The 13,454-nt window shown below is 38.3% G+C and overlaps 1 protein-coding gene across 1 annotated transcript; it reads left to right on the top strand.

Moving 5' to 3' along the window:
* Positions 1-2,404: 2,404 nt before the first annotated feature.
* Positions 2,405-4,686, top strand: LOC136837508 (frizzled-5-like). Its single transcript, XM_067102353.1, has one exon. It carries the CDS (start codon positions 2,575-2,577, stop codon positions 4,429-4,431), a length of 1,857 nt encoding a protein of 618 aa, XP_066958454.1. The 5' UTR covers positions 2,405-2,574; the 3' UTR covers positions 4,432-4,686.
* The last annotated feature ends 8,768 nt before the right edge of the window (positions 4,687-13,454 follow it).

The following is a 13,454-nucleotide window of genomic DNA, read 5'->3' as shown; positions in this document are numbered from 1 at the left end:
GAGAGAGAGAGAGAGAGAGAGAGAGAGAGAGAGAGAGAGAGAGAGAAATTTCATACCAGTAGTCGCCTAGATCTTGGAATATATAAGACTTGGGCTAGAGGCCAAGCGTAGGGACGTACGAGGTCATCCAGCGCTGAAAGGAAAACTGAGAATAAAGGAGATTTTAAAGGTGTGACTGGAAGAAAACCTCGCAGTTGCACCACGAAACAATTGTAAGGAGAAGGTGGAAAGAAAGATGGAAGAAGGACAATACGAACGGAGGCACAGTAAAAGGAATGGCAGGAATTGCAGCTAGGGTCCGAAGGGACGCTGCACAGAACCTAAGTAATGCCTACAGTGCACCGCGTGGGGTGCACTGATGACACTAACCCCCCCCTACGGCAGCGCCTAGATTTTAACACTAATAACGCACAAGATTACTATTATTTGATCTGGTTTATTCTTTCTTGAATAAAATACGCTATGGTTGGCACATCGTCACCACTAAAAAGTTTCAATATTTGTAAACAGTGGGAAAAGATTGATGGTAGCCTTTGAAGACTGCCAATCATAAGTTTCTCAGGCGATCTCAGGTGAGTTTCTGGGACTGTCACGCACGGAGGACAGAAGATAGGATGGCATAAATATCTGCTTAAGTGTGGATGAAAAACCTTTAGGCGACGAGGAGGATGTCAACGTTGACTCAAGAATTTCGTAAATTCCTTCAATCTCCAGTAATAGCAATATTATTATCCTTAATAAATATATAATATATATGTACACACAAGCACATATACATACACACACACATACATATATATATATATATTATATATATATAGTGTGGGTGTGTTTAACGTGCGGCTTATATGCTTTTTATACACGGTTACTAAATTACTACCGATTAATATGAGAGTTTACTTACGGTATTTTCTAACGTCCCATTTTCAAAAACCTTACACAACATTAAAATACGGGGTACTTAATGCTACAAAATTCGAACTAAACCACCTCGCTAAAATTTAACACTCACCATGATAAATGAACCTCAGTTATTCTTAAGATTACATCTGGACAACTCATCCTGAAAAGAAAAAAAAAATCTGAACTGTGACACGTTGTTGTAAAATATAACATAAAGTAATTATTGTAAATATCTCAAATTTTAGTTCACACTAATCTTATTTAGTTCGTTTCTACTGATGATAAAAGCGCACAAAGCTCCTATGGTATTACAGGGCTTTGCAAAGATGATCTTGCCACTCGGAAAAAACCGGGAGATTTTTTCAGTATCATAATATACTTCACACCACTTCTTTAAACTCGAAGGAATTAGCCGCAACGGAAACCCTTCGATAACCAAGCAATAAAACAGTACTTAAATCAGGCGACTACATATAAATAGAGACATTAAATTCCCCACACATAGCTTCGTCCCATTCCGTAATTCAGTTATGGCTACTGGAATGGAATAAATATCAATAATGGGAACTTATAATTTTTCGATGCATTTTAATGAGCAAACACAATTATAGGTTCAAAAATGTAAATTTATCAATTAGTAATTTGCATCAATTCACACAAGCATAAATGCATGCATTTATAAAACTTACAAGTTCATGTGTGCGCGTGCTAATGACTGTTCACGCATACAAACACGTGTAAGCAGAAACGACACACACACAGAGAGAGAGAGAGAGAGAGAGAGAGAGAGAGAGAGAGAGAGAGAGAGAGATACTACCATATCAGTGCAGCTTCAACCATACGAATGCAAGCATTATTGAGCATGTATGTGAGATTGCAACGCGGAAGTGTACTTAAATGCAACTCTCACTTAGAGATGAAGAGAGTGTAAGTGTGTTTGTGCGTGTATTGATCGATAGTCTACTTGCCCTTGTACCTCGATCAATGATAAAAAAAAAGCGAGAAAAAAGAAAAAACATCCACAGATACACGTACTCCCAACCGAAGGAACTTGCCAATGGTGGGAGGTGAGATGACATGTGGTCCGTACAGGTAAAATATGACCTGACTTGACACGAGTTTCTTTTTGTTACAGGTCACCGGGAGAGCCATGCCGAGATGAAACGACAGCGCCGATTGGTCGTTCAAGCAGCTGCGCCTGTGCTTATTGGCCGAGAGGGCGTCGGCTCCTCTGGAGGGTAACAGTCGAGACTTCTGCTATATTCTGCTGGTGCTGGAGCTTCTCTTTTCACTTCTATAAATACAAAATTTTCTAATAATCGTTAAAAGTGAATTATAGAAGGAAGAATGGATTCCCTTGTCTGAAAGTTGTAAATCTACGATAAACACTGACTTAATCTGTTATTTATCAGAAAAAAACTGAGTGGTACCTGGATTCCCCTCTCTCTCCCTCTCTCTCTTCTCTCTCCCCCTCTCTTTCGCTCTCACTCTCTCCTGTCTCGAGGCTCGGGGGACGCACGCTCAGTTAGTGTGAACCTGACTCCCCTCGAGGGCGGATGTGGATCGATGGTTGTCCGTGTCGCAGCGTTCGCCTGAAAACAATGGTGTCGTAAAAGTGTCCGCTAAAACCATGGCCAAGTTATCGTTCAGAAAGGGTTTGTAAAGCCCGCGATGTACTGCTCCACTGACGAGGGTATAGCGGTAGCGCAAAAGCGCCGTCGTAGCGCCATGATGATGTGGAATTCTGTGTGTCTGTCCTTCCTCATCCTCCTGGTGGCGACCATGGTCGGTGCCACAGAGGGGGAGACAGCCAAGGAGTCCCGATGCGAAGAAATCACCATTCCAATGTGCCGCAGTATCGGATATAATTACACGTCGATGCCAAATCAGTTCAATCATGACAGTCAGGATGAGGCTGGACTGGAAGTCCACCAATTTTGGCCTTTGGTGGAAATAATGTGTTCGCCCGATCTAAAGTTCTTTCTGTGTTCTGTGTATGCGCCCATCTGCATTGAGGACTACGATAAGCCCTTGCCGGCCTGCAGGAGCGTCTGCGAAAGGGCAAAGGCCGGTTGTGCACCAATTATGCAACAGTATGGGTTTAAATGGCCCGAACGCATGGACTGTTCCAAACTTCCCGAATATGGCGATACAATGAACCTGTGCATGGATAAGCGTAATGGCTCTGCGCCGGAGGAGGAACGGCCCAAAAATTACGGGAACCTGGATAAAAAATGCCGAGGTAAGAATTCTAAGTACTGTCCTAAACCCACTCGCAAGGACACATGCAAATGCACTTGTCAGAGACATCTGATCTCGCTCGATGCTTCTTATCGACAGTTCGGACCCAACCGAAACGAGTCCTTCTCAGTAGGCAGTGTTCCCGACTGTGCATTGCCTTGCCACGGGATCTATTTCAGCGAAGACGAACGGACATTCGCCCAATTTTGGATAGCCACTTGGGCCATTCTGTGTTGCGTGTCGACATTAACAACCATCACTACTTTCTTGATTGATATGGACAGATTCAAGTACCCGGAGAGACCCATTATCTTCCTGAGTGGATGCTACTTCATGGTCTCCGTCGGGTACATCATTCGCATGGTAGCTGGGCATTCGGAGGTTGCGTGTGATGGGGATATGATCATCTACAACTACCATCTCGTTCGCCATAACCCTTATGGGTCCGGCCTTTGCACGACGGTGTTCCTCCTCATCTACTTCTTCGGGATGGCTTCCAGCATCTGGTGGGTGGTGCTGGCCTTTACCTGGTTCCTGGCAGCTGGTCTCAAGTGGGGTAACGAGGCCATTGCGGGGTACTCAACCTGGTTCCACCTGGCGGCGTGGCTTCTCCCAACCATCCAGAGCATTACCGTTCTGGCACTCGCGGCCGTCGACGGCGATTCAGTTGCTGGCATTTGCTACGTAGGCAATCAAGACATCGGCAATCTCCGTGGATTCGTCCTGTCACCCCTCTTCGTCTATTTGGTCCTTGGTTCCTGCTTTCTCCTGGCAGGGTTCGTAAGCCTATTCCGTATCAGAAACGTCATTAAGCAGCAAGGAAGAACCAAAACTGAGAAGCTCGAGAAGCTGATGATAAGGATCGGGGTGTTCAGTGTCCTGTACACTGTGCCAGCCACCATCGTCATCGGATGTTACTTCTACGAACAAATGTACGTCGAGGACTGGCAGGACTCCCTCGTTTGCCCCTGCAGCGCTCACCAAGGGGAGCGCCCCGATTACTCTGTGCTGATGCTGCGTTACTTCATGACCCTGGTGGTGGGCATCACGGCCGGTTTCTGGATATGGTCTGGAAAGACACTGGACTCCTGGCGGAGGTTCTATCAACGTGTGTGCCCCGGCGCCCACGCCCACACTTACGAGTACCCAACAAGACCCATGAAGCAGGCAACGGCGCCTTCCTGCGCTTCCTTCCCACCTCCGCCCATGAGCGCCCAGGGCACCGCCCATAGTGTAGCGTCACACCTGGGCTCCGTTAACAAGACACTGCCCCTGTCACACGTATGACAGGAGGGGGAGGAGGGGCCTACATTCCTGGACCTCAGAGCAGTATTGGAGGCTGCCAAGGGGGCAGCAGTGTTGTGGGGGGTGGTGCCCCCTCCACCTGTCACAGTGTCACCACACCACATGTTTACGTTGACCCAAGAGACGTGCCCTATGACCTCTAAGAGGGCAAAATAATGTCACGTCCTCATGAAAAAAAAAAAAGACAGTATTTTAAGTAAGAGGGAATATTATATATATATATATATATATATATATATATATATATATATATATATATATATATATATATATATATATATATATATATATATACATATATATATATACATATATATATATATATATATATATATATACATATATATATATATATATATATATATATATATATATATATATATATATATATATATATTGGACTCATCTTTATTTATGTTACCAAAAGACTCTACAGTATTATCTTTCCAGTAAATGTGGCATGTGCTGTGTGTGTGTGTGTGTGCATAAAACTGAATCATTAGAAAGACAACAGGAAGCAAAGACAGAACTCAAGACTATAGCCTATTATCGAGGTCTCATTCCAAGGGTGAACTAAATAGAGAAGAACACCAGAGAGAAAAAAAAACTATGATTTATCGATTAAACTTTCTTAGTGAGTTAACGTCAGAAGTGGAACCCAAAGAGGTGAACTCTCGTGTGGTTGACAACTTCCTTAGTTCTTAAAACAGGCCTATTGGTGGTGCCACAAAGGCTACCACAAATTCTTGCTGTGATCACACGTATCCAAGGAGGAGGTTAAGGAGAAGTTAAGAGTATTATGTGTTGTATACCTTTAACTATTTTGGGGTTGATATGTATACTTTCTTATAAATATAAGATATACCAAATACAATCTTTTTTTTTTTTATGTCTGGCATTGTTAGGGCAGGTCTGTCGACTTAGTTTCGGTGATAAGAAAATTAGGAAGAAATCTTACGTCTACTCATCTCAGCTCATCTTATATAAATAAAAAAATAAACTTATTTCATGATCTTCTTAACTGTTACATACGTCGAAAAATAGATGCATCTTACATATTTATTCATTTACGTGTATGACTTCTCTTAGTGATTATTAATTACTTTGCATATTTAATTACTCTACATATTCAGTATTTCCTCACTTTGCATATTCAGTATTTCATCAAGTTAATCACTGTGCAAAATAAACATGATCATTTTTAAGACTATTATTAACTCATCATTTAATCAATAAATCACTTTAATTTGTCCAGATAAATCCTTCATATATTTTTCATTCAGAAAGACTTCAACCGTTTATCGCAGTATTAAGTCATCATTTAATCAATAAATCACTTTAATTTGTCCAGATAAATCCTTCATACATTTTTCATTCTGAAAGACTTCGACCGTTTATCGCAGTATTAAGTCATCATTTAACCAACAAACCACTTTAATTTGTCCAGATAAATCCTTCATATATTTTTCATTCAGAAAGACTTCGACCGTTTATCGCAGTATTAAGTCATCATTTAATCAATAAACCACTTTAATTTGTCCAGATAAATCCTTAACATTTTTCATCAGTATTAAGTCATCATTTAATCAAACCACTTTAATTTGTCCAGATAAATCCTTCATACATTTTTCATTCTGAAAGACTTCGACCGTTTATCGCAGTATTAAGTCATCATTTAATCAATAAACCACTTTAATTTGTCCAGATAAATCCTTCATATATTTTTCATTCAGAAAGACTTCGACCGTTTATCGCAGTATTAAGTCATCATTTAATCAATAAACCACTTTAATTTGTCCAGATAAATCCTTCATACATTTTTCATTCTGAAAGACTTCGACCGTTTATCGCAGTAACCGAAGTGACTATACCAGATCAGCCCAACAAGTCAGCGCCAACGCCCTAGTCGGCCAATCAGTGAAACCTCTGTGCCATAACAGTAACAGATAATAAGTATTGTGTTTAAGAGTATTCCTCTTTTTTTTTCTTTATCACGCCAAAGTTAACTTTATTGCCATGTCTGTGCTCTGCATTTGCACAAAGAAAACTGTTCACACGTTCAAGTCAGAAACAGTTAAGATATAAGGCACTGATGGGGCACGACCATCATATTAACAGCAGTTGCGTTATTAATGCGCTGGTCGTGGAGATAAAAAAAAAAACTCAATATATATATAGTGATGATATATGATACTAACGACCGTTCTACAAGGTGCAATCAAAATATGATGTATTATATTGGTGTAATTATGTTGAATTATTTAAATGTATAAATGTACATTTCTTGTATAAAGGTATTCACATTTCTAGTGTGTACAACTGTACATAAATCACATTTCTAGAGTGTACATAATCTAGCTTTTGAACCATGTCTATATGTGCTATAAATGTGTTTTATATGTATTGGCTTTAAGGCGAATTTGCATATCATTATAAATTAAATCTATTCTGTGAATTAACACAATTGTTTCAATTATCTTAAATGTTCAGTCTCCTGAATAGCTTGTGGTTATTAAAGTGAAAAACCGATAAAAACAAAAAATTAGAGAGATTTCTCCGCGGTAACTTCATGACTTCTGGAATTGTTATTACCACAATATTCAATGGACACTAGGGACAATAGCGTATTCCCCTAATCAAAGACATCTCTTTACAGCTAATGGTCATTACACATTTGGCAGTATAACATGCTCTACTTGACAATCTGTCCTTAAAAGTTTTGGGAAACCCGTACCAAATAAAAAAAATACCGTAGATTGTTGACGTGGACGCAAGTCAAAAGTAGTTAAACCCGGATAAATCTGACAAAAAAAAAAAAAAAAAAAAATGCATGAATTGCAAAAAAAAATTTAAAAGAAACATGGAAGTATGAAACTACAATCCCACTCTTTCTGCTTAACAACGAAGTAAATATGGGGAACCACTTCTAATTTCATTCTGCCGTTCTTTAAGCAGCGCACCACTCTCATTCCTACACCCACTAACAAAAGCACTTGCATTAGCGATGAAACTGTTCCCATGGACGTAACGACGTACGAAATATAAAAACCACTCATGACAGTGAAAAAATTTGTTTTTAAACGAACAGGAAAACTGTGTTGGATACGAACTCGGGGATGTATGGAAACAAGTTAAATTTAGCTGCAAGTTACTGAAACACAAGACTACAGCACATTAGGAAATGAAAATATGACTCCCTCTCTGACGGACACTAGTAATGGAAATATGAATAAAGCTCGGCACGAATGCTTTAAAGGGAAATGAGCAATAATAGTAAACAACAATCCCAACCTAAAGAAAAAGAAATAATTATATATTTACTAACCGTTATGGCACATAAACAGAATACCAACGATTTGTCAAACTTATCGTTTGAAATAGGAAAATTAAGGATAACGTTATAATGAAACTTGTTATTGTAGTATGTTAATCATAAAAAATCAGCATAAACTCTCAAACAACAATCACGTAAGCAGATAAAAAAAAAAAACTTCACCACGCAAGCCATCGAGAAATGGCAGAACTCGCAAGAAATAAAAACTCCTTACCAAATACCTTTTCCATAATAAAACAGCCCTGAAACCATCTGATACTAGCAACTGAGAGGAAAATGAGATATGCGATTTAAGCAAATGAAATCAAAATTTAATCACGTAATTTCCCTGTCACACGAAGGAGACAAAACTCCGAGACTTGAGGAGGTGGGCGTGTCTACGAGGGTTTGATGAAACGGAAGTTCCGTGAGTCAGACAGTGTAAAAGCGTTCAGGAAGATACACTAACGGGAGGAGACAGAGCTGTTTACAAGGGATGGAGATTGTGAACGGGGTTACATGACTTGCGTTTTGTATTATTTTTTAAGAGAGGTGTGAAACCTGTTTGGATAACTGATTAATTCATTCTGCAGTATGGTGTCCAAACGACTGAGATCGTCGACGCTGGAAAGTGTTCTGAATAATTTTTGGATTGAAAGAATCGTAATACTCTCCCCAGAAATATTTGCGTTCCATCCCTCCTTTGGAAATAGGTTCATATCTTGCACTTCTATACAGTAGTTTTTGAAATTTCAAAGATTAGTGTGATGAAAATTGTACACAAATATCACCATAGTTCATAAGCAATTCTGATGGTAATGACGAAAATATAAAATCTGATGCACTTTTATATGCGTGCATAGTTTCATAAACCATGCAAGGAAATGTTTCCACGAATTCTTTTTAGCTTTTGGTGTACAAGGTATTTATTTCACAGGGGAAAATAACAATTATCTTCCCAACTACATCAAGTCTTGTTATTTCTATGGACTTCATTTCATTACTGCCATTATTCCGCACTGCCGGACTGCTGGCATTCCCAAACTATGCTCAAATGCGAGTTCTGAAAGAAGATTTTCAATTCATTTCCCTTGAATGAAAAATGTGCCAAGATATTCAGACTCAAAAATTCCTTTCTCAAAATTTGCTTTCATTCCAACTACTCAATGGATTTCCCTTCATTACGAGACCAGATATTCTCCAATGACAATATCGAGTTTAATATCTTTTTTGCCCAACCGTCTAATATTCATTAAAAGTCTAATTAAGAAGATGTACATCTTCAGATCGTGAGATCGATAGACTAGATGCCTGAATGACCCGGTCTCTTTTTTTGCTCTCTGGATGATTGAGTAACCTTCTCTCTCTCTCTCTCTCTCTCTCTCTCTCTCTCTCTCTCTCTCTCTCTCTCTCTCTCTCTCTCTCTCGTGTGGTGAATGACAAGGTTCCTCTTCCATAGTATGACTCTCTCTCTCTCTCTCTCTCTCTCTCTCTCTCTCTCTCTCTCTCTCTCTCGTGTGGTGAATGACAAGGTCTCTCTTCCATAGTATGACTCTCTCTCTCTCTCTCTCCCTCGTGTGGTGAATGACAAGGTCCCTCTTCCATAGTATGACTCTCTCTCTCTCTCTCTCTCTCTCTCTCTCTCTCTCTCTCTCTCTCTCTCTCTCTCTCTCCTCCGCCCCTGGTAACAAAACTGAATAATATCCTTTTGCTAAATGTGAAATTCCAACACAAAATATTCACTCTAAGTTCTGTGCATTTATTTTGTACTTATTGCACACTAAAATATTTCCATCACAAAATAATACACAATACTTCCTTTTTCGCTACATACTTCAACCATCTAAATGTATTACACAAACGGGCTGACCCACAGGCGCACTATCTTATTCAGTTATACGGTTATTTCATTAGTAATATCACATCTATTTGCAGTGGTTACAACACAAGAAATATCAATCATTTACGGGAGCCGTATATCAGCGCAAACAGATTCACTTATGACGTTTGTATTATACAGTAAGCAACGTGAACTCACAAGCTCGAGGTTTATGTTTGCAGGACTGAACGAAAAAATAAATAAAATTCCAAATCCATTATTATTATTACTAAAAAGTTTAACCAGACCACTGAGCTGACTATCAGCTCTCATAGGGCTGGCCCGAAGGATTAGGATGAAATGACAAGTCTAGGCTAGAAGCCTATAGCACTGGGACCAAATAGGTCACTCGCTAATGATGAATGAACGAAAATGAAAATTAAATTAAAAGATGTAACTTAGAGTAAAGACATAACACTTGGAACAATTTTACTGCTCTTAGCTGCTACTTGTTCAAGAGTCACGCATTCTAATATTCCTTCTAGGATTTTCGGCGAGGGAAATAGCCTGAGAAATTACACTAAGTAGATATTACGAAATGAATCCCGATATCATTCCTCTGTATTCTGCAAAAAAAAAGTTATTTTTATTTACAATTGAAATACAGTGATCAAACGAAAAGTCTCCGAAGAAATGTATATAACGTGTGCTCAAATTTCAACTGTACTTCCACAATCAAAATGACGACAAAAATACATACATACACGCACATCTTAACAGCAAATATGAGGATACGTTGAAGGCGGACTGACTTCACTTGTACCGAAGCCCCATGTCTCAAAAATGTTCAGCCGCAATAAAAATGGCTTTCCTTACAAAATGATTCTTTGAGATATCGTTTTCGCTGAACCGGATTTGAACGCGTTCCGTGCACCAAACTGTGCAGGGGACTAGCATGTTTCCGGGCACTTACATATAATGAGCTTGATATCAGCAGCGCAGCAACATATGCTTTCCGTCCATGAATCATGCAGCTTCACGCTATCGTAGCCTACAAGGTAGGATCTATGTCTCTCTGCGTAGGCTATACAGATGATCTCACACACTCACTTTATGTATGTGTATATATATATATATATATATATATATATATATATATATATATATATATATATATATATATATATATATATTAGAGGAAAATCATAGGTGATTATATATATATATATATACATATATATACTTATATATATATATATAATATATATATATATATATATATATATATGTGTGTGTACATACGTATATATGCATCCATACATAATTACACACATACATAAATGCAAGTGAAACGAAAGAAATATAAATGCTCATAATCCTTTGAAATCTATGAAATGACATGGATCGACTGATCTTCGCTAATCTAAACACAGGTAAATCCGACGGGCAAAGTTATTCCAAAGCATGTGCTTGTATAAGAACACACACACACACACACAACACACACAAACACACACAAACAGGCTTACCCTATTAAACAAACCTGTAAACAAACTTTGTCAACGTAATCTCCACCTAAAAATCTTAAGTCTGGTATTGAATGAATTCCTAATTCACCATTCCTCACGCAGACAACGCAAGCATAAAACGAGGATAAATCGGAAAGATCCTTTGACCAAAACAAATGAAAGTTACCGGGCCAACCTCATCGAATGAAGAGAACTCACTTCATCAACTCTTCATAATATGTCTGTTATTTTCATTAAAAAATGAGGACCACAGGTTCAAATATCCATAAATATCAACTGAGACAGATTCAGAAGCTTTGTTCCGTGCCTGCATAAAGGCTGTGGTCATTTCTTAAAGATGTACATCAACGAGTTCTGAGTATCAAGCCTCTGGACTACTTGAGGCGAAAGGCCAGAACAGCTTCAAATCAGACGTTGCCATGTATACCTTTGCTGTTTGCCTCCTCTTTTTCCGTGAAGGTGGACGAGTGTTCAGTAACATGGTAAATATATTAGTGTGTATATATGGCATTTCAAAGTGAACCCCATCATTCGTCCACGAAACTGACAGAACATGAAGCGAAAAATTCAAAGCGTACGAAAAGAAAAACCCAGCATAACTGCATTCACAAAATACACAGAACTGAAGTCCGTACAAAAGTTGGCTGGTTCCTCCGTATGTGGCTAAAACACTCCACACCCTCGAACTCGACAGCGATCGATCTTCATGAAAGAAATATAGACAACAGCTTTACTCTCTCTCTCTCTCTCTCTCTCTCTCTCTCTCTCTCTCTCTCTCTCTCTCTCTCTCTCTCTCTCCTCTAGCAACGAACCGAACCAACTGTACAATACTTGGTTTGTTTCCCTTGAATGTACATATAAAATGATAAATACCATACACAGCAAACCATGCCTACACATAATGCACTTAGCATTGTTGTTCATACTACAGACAAGTTCTTTCAGAAGCAAAGTTTCTGAAAGCTTTTCAATTATTAAGCATTCTTCTCTCTCTCCCCGTAATCACCACGCCCACATAATAGGCAACCATGAATAAAAACACGAGCATGAAACACACTTTCAGAGACTTCTACCATGTGAATATGGTAGCCTATTCTCATGGTGTTTGAGTGGGCGTGGTGATTACGGGGGGAGAGAGAGAGAATAATGCTTAATAATTAAAAAGCTTTCAGAAACTTTGCGTCTGAAAGAACTCGTCTGTAGTATGAACGACAATGCTAAGTGCATTATGTGTAGGCATGGTTTGCTGTGTATACTATTTATCATTTTCATATATATACATATATACAGTATATATACATAAATATATACATATATATAAATATGTAATAAACGTGTGTATGTTAATCTCGATGGCTAGGTGGATAAGGTCACTATCACTCTACTACTACACAAAATAAGAAAGGCTTGGGTTCAAATCTGATCCGGGTAGAAGGACTTATCACATATAATTCTCTTAAGACGTAAGTTATAACCACGGTAAACTGAATTAGATATATATGGGCTACTTGTGGTTATTTATATATGTATGTATGTGCATACACATATGCAATCTATATATATGTGTGTGTATGCACATATAAACATACATATAAATATATATATGTATGCATGTGCATACACATATGTATGCACATACATACATATATAAATATTTATTTATTATGTATGTGCATACACATATATACAGTATATATATATATATATATATATATATATATATATATATATATATATATATATATATATATATATATATATGTGTGTGTGTGTGTGTGTGTGTGTGTGTATGTGTACAATTACAAAACTATGGCATAGATTTTAAGTTTCTGCATCATGTTTTTTGTCTTCTTTGTAAGTAATTATTTTTCTTTAACTGTTTTCTATAGTATTACTATGGGTTCAACTTGCAACAGAGCATTTGCATTACATATGATAGGTACCTCTCCCTTGGTCTCATGCTGTACTGTGATTGCCAAACTCCATCTGAAGGTGTTAACATTGAACTTTCTTGTGTAATGACCCAAAGATGTGAACAGTTCTAAAGATTACCCTTATCTCCATACTCCAATGTGAAGTTTGTGTTGGTGGTTTAAATTTTGAAAAAAAAAAAAAAAAAAAAAAAAAAATTTTACATCTTATGCCCATTGCCGGATCTACAGTCTAGAGGCACCTTTACCCTTTCGCTGCCTTACTACTTGATGAAACATAATGAAGTGTAGTTCTCCTTATTAACTCGTGATTCCTCGTCAAGTGCTTTTCTATTATTTCCTCTCTCTATGTTGACCCGGCAAACATTTTCTAATTGTGATTTTCCAGCTGTTGTTCAACCAGTATTTTCATT

The sequence above is a fragment of the Macrobrachium rosenbergii genome, chromosome 59 (assembly GCF_040412425.1).
Source record: "Macrobrachium rosenbergii isolate ZJJX-2024 chromosome 59, ASM4041242v1, whole genome shotgun sequence".
NCBI classification, from domain to species: Eukaryota; Metazoa; Arthropoda; class Malacostraca; order Decapoda; family Palaemonidae; genus Macrobrachium; species Macrobrachium rosenbergii.
Note: the sequence above shows the minus strand (reverse complement) of the source record. Positions and strands in the feature narration are given on the sequence as shown.